The sequence below is a fragment of the Chlamydotis macqueenii genome, chromosome 5, assembly GCF_036417535.1.
Source record: "Chlamydotis macqueenii isolate bChlMac1 chromosome 5, bChlMac1.mat, whole genome shotgun sequence".
NCBI classification, from domain to species: domain Eukaryota; kingdom Metazoa; phylum Chordata; class Aves; order Otidiformes; family Otididae; genus Chlamydotis; species Chlamydotis macqueenii.
In genome coordinates this window covers 62,807,366-62,829,051 of record NC_141560.1, presented here as the reverse complement: position 1 = coordinate 62,829,051, position 21,686 = coordinate 62,807,366, and the positions used below count along the sequence as shown (strand labels likewise).

Here is a 21,686-nt window from a genome sequence, read left to right as displayed (position 1 = left end):
TTAAAGTTTATTCAATAAAACAGATGTTGTGTAGGTGCTGCTCGTAGGCAGGACGTGCAGAGTTGGAAGTTCAAGGGTATGAAATGTGTTTACATGCTCATAATGTTATTTGTATCAATAGCAAAAAGTTCTAAAGATGAATAAGTAAGAGTTCTCATTCTGGAAAGTGTACATGTGATGTAGTTTAAGCATCTAAAAAAGAAGGATGTCATTTTTGCTGACTAGAGGTATAAAAGGCAATTTATTTACTGTTGCCCCAAAATATGCAGTTTTCATGGTCTATGTAATCAGCAGAACTCTCAGCTTAAAAAAATTAATGTTTTCACATCATCAGCACTGCCTAGAACTGAGACTAAACCAGTGGTAATGTGGTCCACCTACCTACCACCTCCAATGGTCATCAGACGTGGACTGGCGTCTCTTGTGTTTACACTTTTTTTTCTTCCTATCTGGAAAGGCTACTGCTTTATCATTGGCACAAGCAAGATGAGACCCTTGTGTACTCAAATGAATCTAGTACCCAGACCCTAATAATAGGGTTAGGATGATTATACCTTAATACAGCTCTGTGAAGAAACCTGGAGAGGTATAAGCTATTTCAATCTACCATACGCTCGATATAGTTATTAAATCCACGGAATCAATCAGTTTTTTTTTTTCCTAAGCATAAAACAGATAAGACTACCTGAATTAAAGTTTTATTTCAAACAGCTATCATAACAACTAGTATTTTATGCTCTCCTGTTCTCTCTAATATGCCCACTTAGTCACAACATTATTTTTTGCCCACAACCAAAGTCAGAACTTGGGTAACTGTGAAGCACTGCACGATATTTCTGAAGATATTTCAGAGTCTTGGCTTTTCCTGCTTAGCTGCATAACAAGCATCTAATGCATTGCTTTTATTTATTTGAAAAAATTATTTTTGTTTGTGCTGCATCAGTTCTAGTAGCCAGCCTGGTGAGTTTAACAACTAGCAAGAGATTCTCTCCACTACACTGCACTTTGCAGTGGAAATACAGATGCTCTTCATGTTCAAATCTGTTCTTATATAATAGGCTTTTATGTTGTTGGAGAATTCCTTCTGCATGGGTGAGGCAAATGGCTTTCTTATACAAATACAGTAGTAAATTTGCATTGATGTCAATGGTATAAACTCAACCCTATCCATGGGTTTGTTACCATAGACAAAGAGTACCTGTTTGAGCCACCTTTCTCTACTTCTGTTACTTACACACTAATCAAATAGTTAAATCAAAAGTAACCTCAAAGTTATGCAAAATATTATTTTCTCTATTTCTAGGCAGTAACTCTCCACAACCACCTTCCTTAGGTGTGGTCTATTACCTTTTACAGGGAGAACACAACAGTACTGCTTCAACACTCAAAAATATGTCTTACAGCAACTTGAGTTTTCTGTTGGTTTGTCAAAGGCTTTCTTAACCCTCCCAGCCCCAGCAGTGATACCAATTAGACTGTCACTTAGAAAAAAAAACCACAACTTCTAAAGCGAAATAATGTTTGTGCTCTTTCAACCTTAAAAAAAACCAAAACAAAACAACGATAACAAAAAAAAAAACATGAACCAAGAGAAGAACAACCACACAGGGGGAAAAAGAGCATTTTCTTGTGCTGCTCAGTATATGGCATTCCTATAGCTGGAGATCCAAATCATGCTAACAAAAGAGGACTAAAAAATAAAGAAAATGGAAAAACATTAGGATGCAGGACACTGTCTAGTACTTTGTTTCACTCTGTACTGTGTGACCGGAATTGTTAGCAGGCTGATCAGGCTCACAGTGGAAAAGTACTGTGCGCTTCAGACAACGAAAGGAGGATTCCCCTGCCCTGTGAGGCTCTCAAGATTGTCACCTAGAACTTACCTAATGTGTAGGATTTGCTTTTCAACTCATATTCACCACTGTTTTTAAGCATGTGCATGTACATTTATAAGGGAAGGAAAAAGAACATATTTGTCTCTTACAACAAATCACATTAGTTACAAACTTTAGGCTTTTCCTGTAAGCATTACCAAACATGCTCAACCTGTTGCAGAAGAACACTTTCTTCAAATTTAAAAGCCTTACAAGGGCAAAATATATTTGTATTGAAAGTACAGATAAAGATGATTATCTACAGTCCTATTTTATCAGGTGTGCTGACAATATAGAAACGAAAAAGGTTGGTTTTAGGGTGCACTTGTGTACATCTTTACACTGGTTCCCTTCAGGGAGATCCGTGGCCAATCTTACGACACGTGAGCCAGATGTGTTGTTGAGGGATGCATGGAAGGATTTAGGCTCCTGCCAACTTCATAAATTAATCATTGAAGTGGATACTGGAAACATTTGAAATTTATCATTTTATTAAAATAACCAACCAAACAGAAGCCATCAAAGATCTCTATTGTATAAGCCCAATCAGTGCCTATCCCTATGTCCAGGCAGTAGTTATCGACTGTGCCTTAGATCAGCCGATTTATCTTCCTTAACTACAGCAACTCAAGAAGGACTGTGAATGTTGGGCAACATTAATACAATTATGGTTCAAATTTTTATGCCTACTACTGCTTACAAGTATCCACACAGAAATTAGTTAATAAAATAAAGTAGCAAGTGCAACAAATGCATTTTCTGATAATATATACTTTAAATAATTCATTCCTAAACCCTGCATATCTGAACTTTTAAAATGCCCAACCTAGCACATTATCCTTCACTGCAGACAAGGGATATGTGTATTTTCTATGTGTTTGCACAAGGGTGGAGGAAGAAAGAGGATAAAAACTTGCCTCTATTTGTCCTCTGTTAAGCTTTACATTTCTGTGTTAAACAGCTATGAATAAAATATAGTAAAATGGCCATGAAACTAGCTATCTATCTTAAAGAAGAAGCAGACAATAGGTAATTTTTGTGATGTGCTTTGAAATTGGAAAATTATGGGAGGCTCAAGTTTACTGATAACTTAACACATGCAAGGGCTTTTAGGCAAGGAGTATCTCCTACTAAAGTGTTCCTTTACACAATTACAATATTGATATAATTTAAATGCACAATTTTTATTTATATTAATAACATGATTAATATTTACTTTCCTAACAAAGCATTCAGAGCCTTAATTTTACGTGCCTATCAGAAAAATAACAGGTGACAAAATATTTCCATTACCACGTGCCTAAAGTAGTCCAGTGATTTCCAGCCCTCTGCCTTTAAATGGTGTGGGTCTGTCTGCCTCTGGTCTTTTCTGAGAGCATGTGTGCAGAGAGCGTTGATGCATCACGTCGCATCATACATCCCAGCTAACGTGGGACCAGCGCAGGTGCCAGGCGCAGTAGTGAGCAGCTCCACGCTGCCCTTGCGTTCCACCTGCAAGAGCTGACCTGCATCTCTGTTCTGTAATGTCCGTGTTTGTTAGACATATTTTTAATCTAAAGATCAGGTATACAAACACACAGCTCTGTTGTTTTTACTGTGTACTGTTTTGACTGTTGCTGTGTGCTGTTTTAAATATAAAACCCCTATAGGGAATTCTTAGAAACCCTTATAATGCAATAAAACCTTTAGTTAATTGAAGTCGGTTAGCAGGCTTTTTAAGAATAATCACTGCTATGTATTTGACAAGGATATCAGGATACTGTATTCACAGAGAGAAGTTGATACCCTCATTCATTATTTTATTACTTTACATTAGACAAATTGTTCCATTGAAATCAGAGTTCTATCTGTCTTGAGAAAAAAAAATATCATTTGCATCTCTCGCTGGGAAAGGCAGGATTAATGTAATCAAACACTTAGAAACCCTTTTACTGAGAGTCTTCAATTCAATGTAAGATAATTGACACATTAAGAAACAACTTCTAAAGACTCCAGAACAGAAGTGGCCAGACCATTTTACCCATTAGCAAATACCTACTGCTGCAACTTGTTTATGGAAGGAGAACTAGGTACTAGTATGCTAACTTAGACATCTTTCTTACATTTGAACTGTGTGATAACTACTCAAAATCATTGTCTTTGGGCTGGTCTGTTTTTTCTAATGTGCTGAGAGTGCTATGAGCCAGAAAAAATACACAAATGAAATGCCACAATTTTACAGGGATGCAAGAGTTTATAGGAAGCATAAACTACTTATGGCTAGAGAAGAACTGTACGTGCATTTATATAAATAGATAGATGTACACATACACACACACACCCAGCTACCTAACCCAAAAAGGGAAAATGAATAACACTATTAAAAAAAATTCGTTAAAAATAAACATTGTCTTTAGATGTTCATAAAGCAGTGTGTTTTGGCATAAAATTGATCCAAGTCCTGTAAGTGAAGAAATCTTGGATTGACATCAGACCAGTATTTGGTAGAGCAGAATTGCCAAAGTCATATTGTAAATAACTCTGCATTTGTTGTTGCTCGTGAGAAAGATGTTACGAAGAGGTCAAGTTTTTAATCTGTGAACAGAAACCTCCAGTTCAGGCCTGATTTTCTTTTCTGTTTGCACAGGAATGTGATAGTTGCTTGTCAGCATCGCAGAGCACTGCATGATTCAGCATGATTTCTTCCTAAGGGAAAGGCTGACAAAGGCTGGATGAATAGAGGCATTTTCACATACACTGGCAGAAACCTGCAAAAGTCTTGGCTGAACTCTCTAGGGCTGGCAGTGGCCATTAATCTCTCATTTACATGAGCACTAAAACTCTATTAATGTGTGCCTTTTCACACACATACACACAGTAGCATTTCCAAGCACTTTTGGCATTGGAATTTGTATTATCTTTGGAGGAGGGAGTGTCAAAAGTATCGCAGCAATCAAAACCTCTGGGTATTTCTCTGCTATTTTACTTCAAATTTTTGTAAGTGCCATTATTATTAAAATACCACTAAGACATAAGCATACTGCTGCAGCTCTTTATTGCTACATCTCTCTCACCCATTACACTGTAATTCTCCTTCAACGATATCAAAGCAGGTGGTACATGGAGACTAAAAATACAGCGTGCTGAGCAGGAGTCCTCTCTTTGTCTTACTTCTCCATCTCCACACGCCAGATGCAGTGTCATGCCAGTGTTCAGTATTTTCCAGTTTGAAGCACCAGTTTCATTCCCCTCTAACGACAAACTTGAATTCAGTTGTTCATAGCCTTCCTATGGCCAATTTGCAGGAGAGCTGCTCCCTCTGCTGAGTTTTCTGTCGATCGTCACCGGCACCTGATGTCCTTCCTCACCATGCTTGGCCCCAGCCCGGACTGGAACGTGGGCCTGTCTGCCGAAGACCTCTGCACCAAGGACTGCGGCTGGGTTCAGAAAGTTGTTCAGGATTTAATACCCTGGGATGCTGGCACAGACAGTGGCGTAACCTATGAGGTATCTGGACTATTTGTAATATACTCAAAACGTAAAGTTCACCTTAAAGCAGTGAAGAATGAAAGCTATAGGATCCATAGTAATGCCATATATGCCTTTACACTACTCTAGTAAAAATTTTGCTTATAATGAATTAAAAATCATTTAGACAGATGCTAGCTATAGTTACTATCAGTCACTATGTCTGAATTATCTAAACATTATTATTAATAGGGTAATATTACATTTACCTGGGATATTATTATATTCACCTGTTGAATAAATGAAGGACTTAGTTTGCTCAAAACTAAGCATTAAAGTGTCCAACCCCTTTGGTACAAATCTGTGTGCCATCAGCAGCCACATCAGCTTGAGTTTCCACCCAATGCCAACTATTCTGCTTGGCACAGAAAATTTAACTATTCCTTACAGCAGGAACTGAATCTCTGGACTTCTCATCACTATGAGACTCAAAAGTCATCCATTTTCTCTGTCTCCATCACTCTCTCAGCCTAGGAAGAGAGTCACATCATCCTCAGGTAAAAGACCTGTTTCTGACCAAATGAGTTACGTCAAATTACTGAATTTATTAGGTCTCCATGGGTGACAAGGGTCACCTATGACATGAGACACCAGTGTCATACAGACACTATACATATATAGAGATAGTATAGACAGCTGAAGTTAGATAAGATTAGTCATGTCCTCAAATACCATGCATATTCAGTTCTCAGGTGACAAAAGGTGGTTGTTTTATTCTTTCAGACTCGATCTCTTTAGAACCTAAGAAATTTCTCCAGTTACAGTGCAGCTATAGAGGACTATTAAAGACTTTTTTTTTAATTAATGTTATTAACCATACTACAAAGTGTGCATCTTATTGTGAATTCAGCTTCAGGTTTGAATCCCAAAGTGTCAGAGAAGTGCTTCATGAAAAAAAAAAAACACCTTACCATTAAGTATGAATGTATCAAGTTCATCTTCTATTGGAATTTCCTAGTTTAGCATTTTGGATGTTTTATTTTCTGTGTATGAATGATATTACTATTAAAAATTTTTAGTTTCTAAACAATTTATTTTCTTTTTGATTGCAGTCTCCTAACAAACCTACAGTGCCTCAAGAGAAGATCAGACCACTTACAAGCTTAGATCATCCTCAAAGTCCATTTTATGATCCAGAAGGAGGATCTATCAAGCTGGTAGCCAGAGTTGTCATTGAGAGAATTGCACGCAAGGTATGACATATATAAAATTCTCAAGCAAGCAAAAAAAACCCCCCACTTCATAAACAAAAACCCCAATCCTTCCTCTCCCTCCTCATAACCTACACTCCCTAACCTACCCACAAGAAAGATAATGGCAGAAAATTACCAAAACTGTTTCTTAAGTTTAAAACTATCTTAAGGTATTATTTCTCCTACTTCTGGTAATTACTACATCTGCTTAATTGGGGATTTTTTAAAGAATGCGTAGGAATTAGAAGATAAAAAAGTGGTGCAGATGCAGTAGTGCTCACAGTTCACTGTTTTAGCCCCACTCGTTGTGTACATGAATGAGTTTTCCATATTCAATCTCCACAAAAATTTCTTTGCAGGGGGAGCAATGCAATATTGTCCCGGATAACATAGATGATATTGTGGCAGATCTAGCACCAGAGGAAAAAGAAGAAGGTACTTTTTAAATTAGTTTGTGCTATACTAATTCATATTTTGTTTATATTCTTCACTGTCATTTCTAGATAAAAAGTGCAAAACTGACTTAGAAGCAAAAGTCCCACTCAGTACCAAAAATAGATTAGGTTTACATCTTTTCTGGTATCTACTAATAGCCTGCCCTGATACAGCAAAGAAATTGCATGTATACCTGGAAGATGACAATAACAATAAAAGCAATAAGGGAAGCCTCTTGGGGGTTCAAATAAAAAGATTTTTTTTTAAATGAATGTTGGCAATTGATCTTTTTTTTTTTTCTTTTGGGTTAAAACCAGAGAAGAGATAGTACAGGAGGAAAGAATGTATCCTATTATCTAAAGTAATCACCAGCCAAGTAGAGAATCACATGAAGGACAATCTATTTTTAACATTCACAGCTTTTTCTTATTTTTTAGATGACACCCCTGAGACCTGTATATATTCAAACTGGTCCCCTTGGTCAGCCTGCAGCTCTTCTACCTGTGAAAAGGGCAAGAGGATGAGGCAGAGAATGCTTAAAGCTCAGCTGGATCTCAGTGTACCCTGCCCAGATACCCAAGATTTTCAGCCATGCATGGGTCCAGGCTGCAGTGATGAAGGTAATCAAGGGTGGAGGAGGACACGACCTTGTAGGGTTTACTTTTCACTCAAAGTTCTTAAAGCTGTTGGTTGCTGTAGTATGACTTATATTATGGCAAACAGAGGAATAATTGCTGAAGAATACAAATTGAAGCTGTCTCTGGTCAATTCTGCACTTCACCTGAGTCGGTGCAGGTAGTATGTAGAAGTATGAGGGAAAGGAGTAAAGTAAGCGATAGAGGAGAGGACAGAATGTGAGAGGCGGCATAAAAATGATACCGCACACAAATGGGCAGCTACAGATTTATCAGCCATTCTGCTAATGTTAGCAATTGAAATGGTTCTCTGTATTTTAGATGGTTCCACTTGCATGATGTCTGATTGGATTACGTGGTCCCCCTGTAGTGTTTCCTGTGGAATGGGAACGCGATCTAGAGAGAGATATGTAAAACAATTCCCTGAAGATGGCTCTATGTGCAAAGTGCCTACTGAAGAGACTGAGAAATGTATTGTAAATGAGGAGTGTTGTAAGTATTTTATTTAGCTTTGTAAAACCCAGCCAATAGCAGGAACATTGCCCAAACCATTTTTTTCATATGAGCTCTACTAGCAAACGATGTTCTCTGTCCATTCCAAATAGCCCCCAGCAGCTGCCTGGTCACTGAATGGGGAGAGTGGGATGAATGCAGTGCCAGCTGTGGCACGGGGATGAAGAGACGACACAGAATGATCAAGATGACTCCTGCTGATGGATCCATGTGCAAGGCAGAAACTACAGAGGCAGAGAAATGCATGATGCCTGAATGCCGTAAGTGCCTATGAGTTTATCTCTTCTGCTGTAGAGTGGCATCATTTCTGACATGTTGCTCCATCACACAAAGAATATAGCTGAACCAGAAGCAATGTTGCTTTTTCCTGTTCTCCTTAAAATTAGATCCTTAGGGAATGTACATTAAGTACCACATTCACCATCAGGATGAGAGTATCAGTAAAAAATAATCAGTGGCATTCTATTACTGTATTACCCATACAGTGATGTGTATATTAGCAAGCCATACCTAAGCAACTCTAATTTCTGGAATATGAGGTATATTTAATCATAAGGCTAGAATAAAACAGTGCCCTCTCCTTTTAGCCCATGAACATTCAGAAATTGAGGTGCTCCTTTTGTGCAGTCAGCCAGGCTCACCCTTACTGTGACTATTAATATTGGTTTTAATTTCTTAAGAAATGTTAAGTTTTTAATCAAAGACTGAAACAATTAATCCAAAAGGATTTTTGGTAGATAAAATGTCGAAGTATCTCATTTTAGACTTATACCAATTTGACTTCCACTTGTATCCACTGCAACAATCTCAGTTTTAACTCCTGTAAAAAAAATTTAAACATACCTTCTTAAACTATTTATTCCCCAGAAGCACTGGGACTTTGCAGATATGAATAAGATATTGAAAAAGATAGCAAAAAAAAAAAAAAGGTTTTGAAACCAAGCAAACCTTTTAATTTAATATAGTGTTTTCTGAGTTTCTTCAGCAACATCATTCAGCTTGTGATTCATTTTGTCCAAAGTGACAACAAAGTAGAATTGGTTGATGACAGATAAAACATGGTACATTTTCCACCTGTATTATTTTCAAAATTTATACCTTCACAATTTATGTATAACAAGAATTCATTACCTTTTTATTTTCATATTAGATACCATCCCCTGTCTACTCTCTCCTTGGTCTGAATGGAGTGACTGCAGTGTAACATGTGGGAAGGGAATGCGAACCCGGCAAAGGATGCTGAAATCTGCTGCTGAGCTTGGAGACTGCAACGAGGAGCTGGAACAAGCAGAAAAATGCATGCTGCCTGAATGCCGTAAGTGTGGGAAACTCTCTGGAAAAAGAAAGCTAATTATGTGTGTCACAGTCTATGAGTCAAAACTCTGTCACCATTTTTTGGCATCACTTCTTAGATAGGAGTGTTATCAACTGTGGATTTTTTCCTTAATTTTTGTATTATTGTTATTATCATGCACATTTAGCGATTAAGAGCTGGAATATGACCATGTCTTAATTTCGGCTTGCCTTACTTAACCCTGTGCTGATGACTAATCTTGCTTTGGGTGTACCGTTTCTGCATATTTAACACACTCCAACTTCAGGCAACAGTTTGTGCACTTCCCAATAGTAAGTTAGAATTACAAAGCCTATTACAGACCCTATTTTTTCACTCAAATGCAGAATGTGTGCTAGGGAGGAAGGAAGGAAAGAAGGATTAAAATCACCTGTGTGATTCTTTTAGCTCACAGAGCACAAAAGAGGCTTGCTCCATCCTTGATACCTCTCTGAACTGTACTGTAGCCTTTTTACTGATCCACATCCCTTTGCAACCTGGAATATCACGTGAGCTCGTGGATGGTGGGAGACAGCTGCATTGATTTTTTTTTTTTTTTTTTTTTTTTTTTTTTTTTTTTTAACCTTACACCGCTAAAATCCCCCACTTCTTGAGTGGTGCAAATTTCTAGTTGCTATGCAGTCTTTGTAAAGCGTGATAGCGTAAGGCACTGCTGAATGAATAAGATATGATTGCTTTTAGTGTCCTATTGCCAGCTAGTTTATGAGGCTTTATAACTAATTAAATTAGTTTTCACAGAAAGTATTGGTTAAAAAGGCTTTTTACACTGTAATTTGCTAATTCAGCTTTTCTTAAATAATGTGAAATATCATTTTGATTATTTTTTCACTAGGCCTGTAAGTTTCAAGCAGTGCTGAAAGATGAAAACTTTTAAGACGTAACAGTATTAGTGAATTTTGCTTATTGCATAACACTACTATTAAAGCAAGGCTTAGATCTCAGAGGTATCAGATTCTTTGTAAATATAATTCAATTTTTAACAGCTTTTCATTATAAAACAGACATATGGGTCTACAGAATGGAAAATTGAAGAAGGCACAGGAGAATTATTTATATGGGTTTTTTTTGTAATTTTAGCAATCTGCCAGCACCACTCTTGAAAAAGAAATTCAGAAAAGTGTCAAATAATAGTTCCGCTAGAAATGGGCTCAGAAAACTTTGACATGTAGCCTCACAAAATTTGCTGAAAAGACTGGAGGCTTATGTTGCATCCATGTATTTAGGATGTAAAAACTCATTAGGCACATCTGTTGTGCTTATTCTTGGCTTTATGTTTAGATCTCACAGACTTTGCGTAATATTTCTCATTCTTTGCAGCTATCGACTGTGAACTAACAGAGTGGTCCCAGTGGTCCGAATGCAATACCTCATGTGGAAAGGGCCATATGATCAGGACAAGAATGATTAAAATAGAACCACAGTTTGGAGGAACAGCATGCCCAGAAACTGTCCAACGTACAAAATGTCGAGTAAGGAAATGCCTGAGAGGCCCAGGTATGGAAAAAAGGCGCTGGAAAGAGGCCCGGGAGAAAAGGAGAAGTGAACAAGCGAAAAAAAATATAGATAGTGAGCAATATCCAGGTGAGTGTGAAACCATTATTTAGTATGCTCATCTCTATTTGTCTTTTCTGCATGACAGGAGTTTGTGAGCAGCTCCACTTCTTGCTGTGAGAACATTTTCAGCATTTCAGTCTAGAGAAAGTTTTAGCAATGAAGTAAAGCACAGCCACTTCTGGTGATTGCCTGTCATCAAAAACATGCGACCTAAGTTCAGGGGACAATGGAGAGAGGCTCACATCTGTCCATGTCCCATCACTGAGGATATTTTATCTTCTTCACTACAAAGTGTGGGATGTGAAAAAATCTAGAATTTAGACCTGGCAAAGGACTGACTGTAATTTCTGCAGACCTGATAATCTTTGCATCTAGTAACCTTTGAACTTCGAAAGTATTTGTTCCTGGATCCAATGCTGAATTTCCAAACTGAATTGCTTTCCACCTCAATAATCTGATTCAGACTCAGACTGGTCGGAAACCTGCTCAGACTGCTTTTTCAATAAGGGACAGTATTATCCATCACTGATGCCTCAAATCAATAAAACATAGCGTCTTGTGGTATAGTTTACATTATCTGGATATGAATTACTGCTAAGTTGTGGTTTGTGCTTGTCTGACATTAACAGTTTCTTAATTTTATCTGTTTTATAATGCAGACAGTAAATCTCTTTTTGAATACTTTTTTTCAGTGTTTGACAAATGCACCTTGATTATACTTAACCGGGGTTTCTTAATTCCTATTGTAATGAACTAGGCAATATGCTATCTTATATTCAAAAGATGTAAGTGTGCACACGTGCATAGTGGTACACATATTGCGATATGTATGTTAGACTGAAACATCAAAAACTTAAATAATTTATTTTTTCAGTTTGTAGGCTGAAACCATGGACTGCTTGGACAGAATGTTCTACGCTCTGTGGAGGTGGAATTCAGGAACGCTACATGATGGTAAAGAAGAGGTCCAAAAGTACTCAGTTCACTAGTTGCAAAGACAAAAAGGAGCTAAGAGCATGTAATGTTCACCCTTGTTAACAAAACACAAGGCTTCCAAGTGGTGCACTCTGAGCTAAATGGAAAGTCAACCTTGGTTTGGTTTTTAAAACAAAACAAAACAAAAATATAAAATGTATATTAGTTTTCATTTTTGCAGTGTGGTTTGCTTTTTAGTCTTGCTGGTGCAAGAAATATATTTTATAAATATTTCCTCACAGATTTATGCTGAGAGTAAATCTTTGGTACTCCAGCCAGCCCTTAATGCATAAAAATAGTAAGTCATTATGAGTCATTTAACTAAAATACAGACATATCTGTGGACATGGAATAGCCATATAGAAATACTACTTGTAAAGACATGGCATGCATGCATATTAACATAACTAAGTTAAAGTGACATGTTTCATATGTGGGAGGATTTCTCTCTTGATTTGATTTTGAAAATCCAAAGCAGTGCCTATGTGATAACACAACTATGCCAAGGAGTAATTTCAGTAATGCTGGTTCAATAATATAGGTGCATGTTTATCTTTTTACACTATTGGGTAAAGCTGATAATTATTATAACTATCCTATATACTTTTCTTTACATGGATGCTATTGTCCATGCAAAATGGTCTTTGTTTCTTTAAAACTTATAAAGGAAATAATTTGTGCAGCTCAGTAGTGATGTCTGCCCACTACATAGTCACAGTCAAAACAGCACACAAAGAAAATGTATATGAGTGTCATAATGTATTTACATGCCCTATCCTTATATTGGATCTATCCCCTGCCTCTCAAAATGGATACAGAACTAACAGAAATTAGTCCAATCAGACAGTTGCAACAGCTGTGTCACGGAAAGACTTCTGCATGAGACATGCTAAAAAAATTAGATTCAGTTTCGTGAGGATGATAATCACAGGTGAAGAGAGAAAGAGGTTTATAATATACTAAAAATGGTAGAGAAAAGGCGAGCCGGGTTCTCATGCATCCGGGCTAACAAAGGGAAGGGACCCTCTGAAATGAAACAATGACAGCCTGTTAAAATATTGATTACAGATTGACACAAGAATATATTTACAACAGTGTCATGTATGTGTTTTAACTCAGAGTATAGGAGGATCTAAAAATTACTAAATTTGTGAGAATTACTTATTTGTAGATATAGTAGCCAGGATCAATGGCTTCCCTGACCACTTGAGAGATCAACAACCTGCCTGAGGTTAGCAAAAGTAATCAGAACAGTGAGGAGCTGTTTTCTATTTCACACCATCTCCTGCAGAGTTTAGCTCTCATCCCTAGGCGTAATCAGGTGTAGCACCAGTGAGACCTTGGGCTTCACTTGCTGTTGGAATATAATACGGTTAATGTTAAATATGAGAGATGAAGGGTTATCTTTTGGTCCAGGAAAGGCAGCATACACCTATGTCTCTACATAAGTAATAACAATGCACTGAAATAAAGGTCGTTGATGCTGACTCTTAAAACAAGCTTGAGAGAAATGAATGGAGAAAAAAATATTTCATAGTCTCTTTAAACCAGCTTTAAGTAATTTACTCACTTCCTTAACACTTGGCCACAACCCACTGAGGCTGTCCCACTTCACCATCACCACCCTGGGACTCCTCTCATTACCTCCCTGTACCAGAACGGGCTTGACGGCTGTAGGGCTTTTCATCATCACTTCTCCACTGAACACTGCAAGGGCTGCTCAGGACTTCCAGAGCTGTGGCATCCCATCCCCTCAAGGATTTTACAGCTTTTTTTCAGATCTGGAAGAAGGGAGGGCCAGAGAGATAATGGAACCAACTGCAGTGTTTAGCCTCTCTTCTGCTGCTAAAGGAAATGGGTGCAAGCCCATGGTGAACCAAACCAGGAGAAGTAAAGAATACAACAAGGTTTAATGCTAAAACCAAACACTTTACATTTTGCACAGCTTGGCTCATTTAATAATATTAATTCAGATAGTTTGCCTCCTCATACCTGTTGAAAAATTCTGCAGTTTATGTCTCTATAGCACTGTCATTCCAGTGTAGCAGCAAGATTTTCCCTAGATGGTCTATTTATGACCTCACCTTGCACATTACCCTTTTATGACCAAAAAAATCCCAACGAAAAACCAGTGGAATGTTATAGATACTGGAGGTGTGACCAGCTGAGTCAGGTGAGGAAACAGATGGCTGCAGAGAAGGGCTACAGCGAGTAATGCCAGGCGCTCAGCCAGGGCAGAGCTACATATGCAATCCAGACCCACACACACACCCCATCTTCCTTTGTGAGCTGCTCTGGCTGAGGCTATCCCAGCTGAGGCTAAGCATTCATAGAATAACCTTTGACTATGGAATGTGTGACAGAATGGGTTTTGTAGGCTTGCATCTGTGAGAGCTTGGGGCAGAGGAAGCAGCAGAAGGTTTCTCCTGAATGGGAAAAAGTGCTATGAGTTTATGGACTATATTTTATCTCATCAATGCCTATCACTTGCTCAAGCTAATCTTACAAAACCATGCCTGTTTCTGCAAATAATCAATTAAAAATAATGTTATTTTCATTTTCATGTATGTTCCAGTTGATTAAAGGCTACATAGTCCAAATATACCTTTAGGTATGTAGGACATACATAATCTTTCTGAACACACCCACAAAATTGTTCATTAAAACAATCTGGCATTCGTTCCTTTCACTGTGGTTTTTACTAAATTGATTCTCCACATATTTTTTTTTCCCCTCTTAGGAGGCTGTTCAGTGTGATTTCCAGTAATTTCTCCTAGGGTCATTAAGTTATGAATGTTGGAATTTTTTTCCCCTACCGTGTTATTACATGCAATGACAACACATATTGCACTGGGTCAGAAATGTGTGATCATTCCTGCTTAGATTCAGCTTTTCACACTGTTTTTCTGTTGAAACTTTTTACAAGTCACTTGTCTTTCTTCTAACTTGATACAAAAAAAAAATATTTAAGCTTGTTACATTTTGTAAAAAAAAAAACCAACACAAACAAAAACAAATGAAGAAAAAATAAGAGGTTGATTTTCTATTCAGAAAACAAAGCTCTAATATACAGTATGTAGAAGTATTGCATTGGTACTGTAAGCTTTCTAGTAGTGTAAGAGCCACTGATTATCAGTCAATAAAAATGAGAACTGTTCTCTCTCTTATATCCTGAATAATACTGCTGAACTGAAAGCACAGATGTCACTCCAGTTTTTGTAGACCTCAACTATCAGATTTTAGCATTGTGTGTATGTTTTTTTTCCTAACGTACAAACTGTAGAAGCTTTACACATAATAAAAAAAAAAGTTAGGGGCTTAACAAATGTACAGTAGGACTCTCTGTGTGCAGCATACCTTTTAAACAAAATTTTGTCTGATTGCATTTTTAGATTTCCTTCATTGTTTTTGTTTGCTGTGGAATAATGAAAAAGCTACCATGAATATTTCTTACCAAAGTCTTGTGTAGATGTTTTGTAGCTGTCTGGCTAACACATTGTTATTATTTTGGAATAAAGACATCTTTACTATGAATTTATGCTTGTATGAGATTCTGTTCAACTAATATGATTATGTAGACTAAAAATCCCCCACACTTATCAATATAAAGAGTCAAGTCTTGCTCTTATTTACATTTTACTCCTGTCCAAGCTAAGGGGATATCTGGAGTGAGCTGGGTTTCACTAGAGCCAGTCATTCTTTCTACTTGGCAGTTATTTACATCAAGATTTTGTCAAACAGTTTCTTATTCTTTAGAAATCACAGGGTAACTTAGGGTCGTTACACAACTTACCCTGTATTACTCTCATGCTGGTTTTCTTGCTGCTGTTGTTGGCTTTTAATCAAAGAGAAACCATTTAAAAGAACACATTTTAAAGCCTGGTGACACATGAATGGAAAGATTGTTCAAAAAGTCTGAGATTTTGTGAAACTTCCAACTGATATCTTGTGCTACTAGAAGACAACTTAGGCGTACTCTGGGTGTGAGTGTGTCACCGATAATTACACAGAAAAGTACAGCAGCTGGGGGAGCCCCTCAGCAAAGCTGCTGCTGTAGAAATGTCACTGTAAGTAACATCTTGCAGCCAGCTAGAAGTGACCAGCATGTTCATGAAAAAATCCTGTTCTAAAACTAAAGCCTGACAAGGCTGAGGTGGACCTAGAGCTGGTTGCCTGGAGATGACAGGCAACAAGCCAGGAGCTGCTTGCCAATAAATGAAGGCAGGGTCTGGTCCCATAAAACTCCACTGGCATTTAGAAAAATGTTTGGTATTTCCAAGCAGCTGTTTCGAGGCAGATTTGTCAGCACATACAACAGCAGCACGAGGCACCCCAGCGGTGCTGCTCACTTGCGGAGAGCTGCCTACCGAGTGAGCATCTCCGCTCCAGTGCTGCTGGGTGACTCGGAAAGGGACAGTGCCCACTGCCACCCCCTCCCTGCAGACACTCTGCCATAGCATCATTCCATTGCTGTAGCCACCTCTAGAAGCACAAGGATTCACTCACCCATCTGTAATTCCTGCTTTAGTTTGTTGGCAAAGAGTGGAGTTTCAGCAAAAATTGCTAATCCTTTTGTCTTCAAATAAGACCAACAGCACTGAGCCTGCCTGGCTGGAGCAGAGTAGTCACTGTAATGCCAGTAACAGCAGCCTGGCTTAGCAGGACACATTAGCTGGGCACCTTCTCAGCATGTAGAACCGACAGACAGAGACAGAGTTTTCTGAAGGACAGTTTACCAGCTAACTCGTTCTCCACTGACAATGTGAAGCTAAGTGAATTTATGGAGCAATTCAATGTTCTGGCATACCGACTGGAGAGACATCTGGAACAGCAATCATCATCTTATGCCCAATAAAGCTGTATCAGAACAGCTTTCCTTCAAAGAGGACACAGAGCACATAAGTCAGCACAGTGAACATATAGCATCTTTAAATGCTAGTCATCCAAGTGACTGCTTAGGACCTACTTGCCCTAACTTAGGATGTTCTACTTTGCACGGCCAACACACTTCAACCATAACCAGCAAGGCAGAAAGACGAGCAAGTGCTCAACCATGATTTGTGATATAAGTAAATCTATTAACTCTCCCTCTAGAGGTATCTACCATTCTCAGGGACACAGATACTGAGTTTCTGAGGTCAGAAAAAAATAGCAAAACCCTGAAATAATGCACAGCAAATCATTGCAGATTATTTGTCAACTATCATTTCCATTTCTGATATAGTTATTGATGCCACAACATATTGTCACATGTCTATGGTCTCAACTGCAAAGCAAATAATAAAGTGTGTGTGTGTGTGTGTGTGTGTATATAAATATACATATATATGCGGTATACAGTGCGTACATACATAATTTTTTTCATGTTGTTTTCACTTATGAAGCAGCATCCTAACTACTAGGGGAAAAAAAACTTTTACCAGTAAATTGAAATGTGCATTAAAAAAATCTCACTACCCATTTCAGGCGTGTTCTTTGCTCCACATGCAAACCCATTTATGATTTTTATTGCAATGCTTCCAACTTTGGGACTCAATCACTTCATGCAGTGTTGTGCAAAGCAAAGCAATTACAGGCCACCTGAATGACATTGAGTTCTGTCTCCTCTGGTTTCCAAAAGACAGAACAGTTTGTGCCATAACTGATGGGCACATTAACTGCTCAGCAGGCAATGACATTTTTCACATGTGGTCTAGATAGGTGAATGCGTCTAAAATGCTAACGCTTGGAACTCTGTATTCTGCTCATCATCTGCACAAAAGTCCTAGGGAACATCGTTTACTCTGCCATCAGTAATAAACTTGCAAACAGTGAGACAAGTCTTCCCTTTCTGCTTACTTGTCACATTTGCACCACTGGAGAAAATTAAGTCTCTCATAACCCCAAAGTTGCTTCCTTTTCATTAGCAAATAGCAGGTTGTTTTGAAATATGTCTTTAAAAATATACATTTGATATAAGTTCCAAAGAAAGATCAGAAGTTGTTTCCAAACACAACTAGCATTTCTCACCACCCCGCCCCACCACACCGTTTGAACCAGTGGCGGCGTTGCAGGCACAGGCCTGAGCACAGCTCGGACAGACGTCTCTTAGGGACTCTACCAGGAGTGTACAGCGGCATTTGGAAAACTGCCTGCTGTCTTTGAAAGGCCAAAAAACCCCGCATGTCCCCTCCGTTGTGCCAGCTACTGCCTTAGTGCACTTCAAGGGCTGAGCCTCAAGGCCATCCCAGTCACCACAGTCATGACAGTGCCAACTCAACAGCCTCTCTGTGAAGCTTGGACACACCAACAGATGATGCTCTACAGGGAAAGGCCAAGGGCACGGTGCAACATCTGCCTTTTAGGGCATATCAGAAGCTCTGGGTTTAGGCACAACAGGCGGGACTGTGAATCCCCAGGCGTGCTGAACAATCACACTCCTGGTGCTCACCCACTCATGCTGGAAGCAACCAAGGGCCTTAAACACTCATCCACCCAAGGCCCAAATGCAGAAAGAACTCCAACGCAGCATGGCATGTAACAAACCACCTCTACCTGAACTGCAGCTGAAAAAAGAGAATGAGTGCACGTGCATATAAAGAAGAAGAGGGTAAACAGGACATGTAACTAAGTCACAGAATCTTTCCAAGCAATGCTCTCTCTCCCACCCAAAGAGCTGGATGATGCTGAAAAAAGCCATCCTGTCCCTGTGCCTGTAGCAGCCAGGCTGATGCACAGAAGGTGGCATGGTTGAGTTTAGACAGAAAGCACCAGTACCTCAACCACAGCTGCGCTGCCAATGCTGCCTGTAAAACTAGACTGGACAGGATTAGCACTAGGCTTAGCAGAACAAAAAAGTCCCAGCGCTGACTTTCTTGCAGCATCGCCCAGCTTGGGAAGGTGGTGAGCGCCACCTGGGAGACCCCCTCCCCCAGCCCCCAGACAGGACTAATGAGGGTAGGGTTAGGATTTATAGTTTTGTTGGATCAGTATAAGCACTGAGCCAAAGGAGTTGAGCCAACAGCTGAAAAAAATGTAGACAACAGATCCCACACTTCACTCATAAACGTGGAGGTATTACCTATTATTTGCCCACAATACTGCATCAACATAACTCAGAAGTTAAAACCAGGAAAAAAAGAAAGTTTTTACTTACAGAATTCTTAAGTCCACCTGAGCAGTGAGGCAACCAAACCAATGTCACAAAAAGAAAATAAGGAGTTTGGATTATAATTCTAAAATATGAACGTAGTCTATATCATGAGTTCAAAATCCTTAAAGTGTTATGAATGGGAGAATAAAATTTTTATGCCACTTAGATAAAAAAAAATACATGGAGAACAAGATGCACAAGTACAGGAACAGAACTGTCAAGTGCAAACAGGCAGCTATACTATTTAGAAAGCTTAAAACATTTATGCTGTATCTCAGAATTCTCCATTAAAGGAAAAGACGAGTACTTGTCACATCATCTACTTGCAAACACATAGTTCTGTTTACTTTTCTGTGACATGTTTCAGCTTCTAGTTTATATCTGCCTTAAATATCGGGAATTAATACAAATATCTGTTAATTTATCATTCCTGAAGGACACAGCATTGTACGTAGAGGAATATTGGTATCAACACACGGGTATATACAGGCTTGAAACGTCTTCACTGGACTCTGCCTACCAGAGAAATAAAATCACGCCCCACTAGATGGCACTGGAAGCCAACACAGCTTTTTTAGCTGCGTGTTAAAAAAGTAAAAAGAATAAAACCCCAACTAGTAGTTAGCGCCTATAGACACAGCGTCACTGATCGCCAGGATCTGCAGAGGGTGTAAGTCAGCATTGCTCTCTCTGTACCTGCCAGCTCACACGTGCTGACACCCAGAGCCTTCCCATGGCTTAGCTGCCTGCAGACATGTCAGGCAGCTCACAGGGAGACATGAATCTTGTCCCAGCCATCTTCAATTAGCTGCAGAAATGCTACCGGACACAAATTGGATGGGAAGCGGGTGAGAGGGAGGCAGTGAATGAGCTAATAATCTCCTTCCTGCCCATGAAGCCAAACATCCCTGTGGTCTGCCCTTCCAGCGAGGCATCCACACCTTCCCCTAGAGAAAACACATTTTTGTGAAACTTCAGAAGCAGCTACATTGCAAAAATCCTACAGACCAGGCAATAAACCACTCAGCTAGGAGGCACAAGGCCCAGGGTTCCAAATGCTCCTGCAAGGGAGGGCAAAGGAGATGAGGTTCAAAGTCAGCCCACCCGAATGCTCGTGCTGGCTGCAGGGGCCGGTGACTGAGCTGAGCCTGGGGTTGTAGCTGGGCTTCCCAAATCACCCGCAGGGCTGCCACAGAGGAAAAGGTGTTGGCTGAAACCAGGGTTAGAAACACGCGTGGGGGTTTTGAGGCTGGTGTGACTCAGAAGTCATTTTGGTGACCAGTTTCTTCTTGGGTAAGGTTTTCTGTACTAAAGACAATAAATCACCTGTTATAGTTGTAGAGGCATTATGTTATTCCCCTCTAGTCTGCAAAGATAAACATTTTTTTTTGGTGAACAATGGTTTAGAACTGTTAAGAAATCTGAATGTCTTAAAACAGCCTGTGCACTCTCTTCTTGAAAAACCTTTAGAAAGCATCGTCTTTGTGAAAAGCCGTCCAAGAAGAATTACTGTATCATGTGCAATGATCCACACACCTTTAACAAATGGCAAAGTACTCTTTACCATTTAACATAAATAATGCAAAAAAAAAAGAAGAAAATCAGTAATACATGTCATACAAGTTTTAAGTCACGTCCAAAGCCGTGTCCTGCATCACTCGCTATCCTCCCATAAGCAGGACCCACGCGATGTGTTCCATCAAACGCAAAGATCGATCAAACTAGTGAAGAGCAGGAACCACAGCACCGGCTGCAGCAGGGGATCAAAGAAGTGAGACGGTGAAACACCAAGAGCCAGCCAGCTTGGGCAGGAATAGCAGCATGCACATGCCAATGCAGAAATAGCTACAGGGACAGATCACATAAAGCCATTTGCTGTGTCATCTAGAAGAGACTGATGACAGAAGAACAGCTTTAAGGTTTTGGGTTTTATGGGTTTCTAGAACAAGGAGGCCTAGATTCAAAATGCTTTATGTCTGTCTTGGCAGGAGGATCGGGGGGGGTGGGGAATAAAGAAAGCATTAGCTTATGCCACCAGTTGGGTGTAATACATAAAGGTTTTTGGTCCAGGATCAGAGAAGAGGAAAAAAAAAAAAATCTGAAAAGGTCATATTTTGGGGGTTAAACAGAACCTTTAAAATGTCATACGGAAGTAGCAATTTAGGAACTTTTTTCACTGCAGCTGAAATTAAATATTTTAAAGGTATTGTTTAATTTCATATGAGCTAACTATTTCAAAACAGTTTTTTCTCCTTTTTCACATTAAAGTATACTCTAAAATTAAAACAGTCTTACAAGTTAAGAGAACAGTGGCTTGTCTAGTTCGGTGTAATTTGGAAAATGTTTGTGTGAGTCACCTAACAAAGCAGAAAATTTCAAATTCTTTAATAAGAAAATAAGTTATTAAATACTAGTTTTTCTTCTTTTTTGAAAATTAGAAAAAGAAATATCAAAATCTCAATTATCAATCAGTAAGAAAAACAGATACAAAAGTTGTATACAAAAACATGTCTG

The 21,686-nt window shown here is 38.9% G+C and overlaps 2 protein-coding genes across 3 annotated transcripts in view; one reads left to right on the top strand and one right to left on the bottom strand.

Annotated features, from left to right (window-relative positions):
- The window catches only part of SPON1 (spondin 1), a 209,419-nt gene extending 195,880 nt beyond the window's left edge, over positions 1-13,539 (top strand). Inside the window, exons 8-16 of the mRNA XM_086749024.1 lie at positions 5,159-5,360; positions 6,434-6,574; positions 6,934-7,009; positions 7,447-7,629; positions 7,966-8,136; positions 8,250-8,417; positions 9,308-9,472; positions 10,829-11,092; positions 11,940-13,539. Coding sequence (XP_086605150.1) covers positions 5,159-5,360; positions 6,434-6,574; positions 6,934-7,009; positions 7,447-7,629; positions 7,966-8,136; positions 8,250-8,417; positions 9,308-9,472; positions 10,829-11,092; positions 11,940-12,103 — 1,534 coding nt within the window. The 3' untranslated portion in view covers positions 12,104-13,539. The remainder of the gene's footprint in view (positions 1-5,158; positions 5,361-6,433; positions 6,575-6,933; positions 7,010-7,446; positions 7,630-7,965; positions 8,137-8,249; positions 8,418-9,307; positions 9,473-10,828; positions 11,093-11,939) is intronic.
- Positions 1-21,686, bottom strand: part of LOC147600608 (uncharacterized) — a 170,474-nt gene that overhangs the window by 14,621 nt on the left and 134,167 nt on the right. The window lies entirely within an intron of this gene.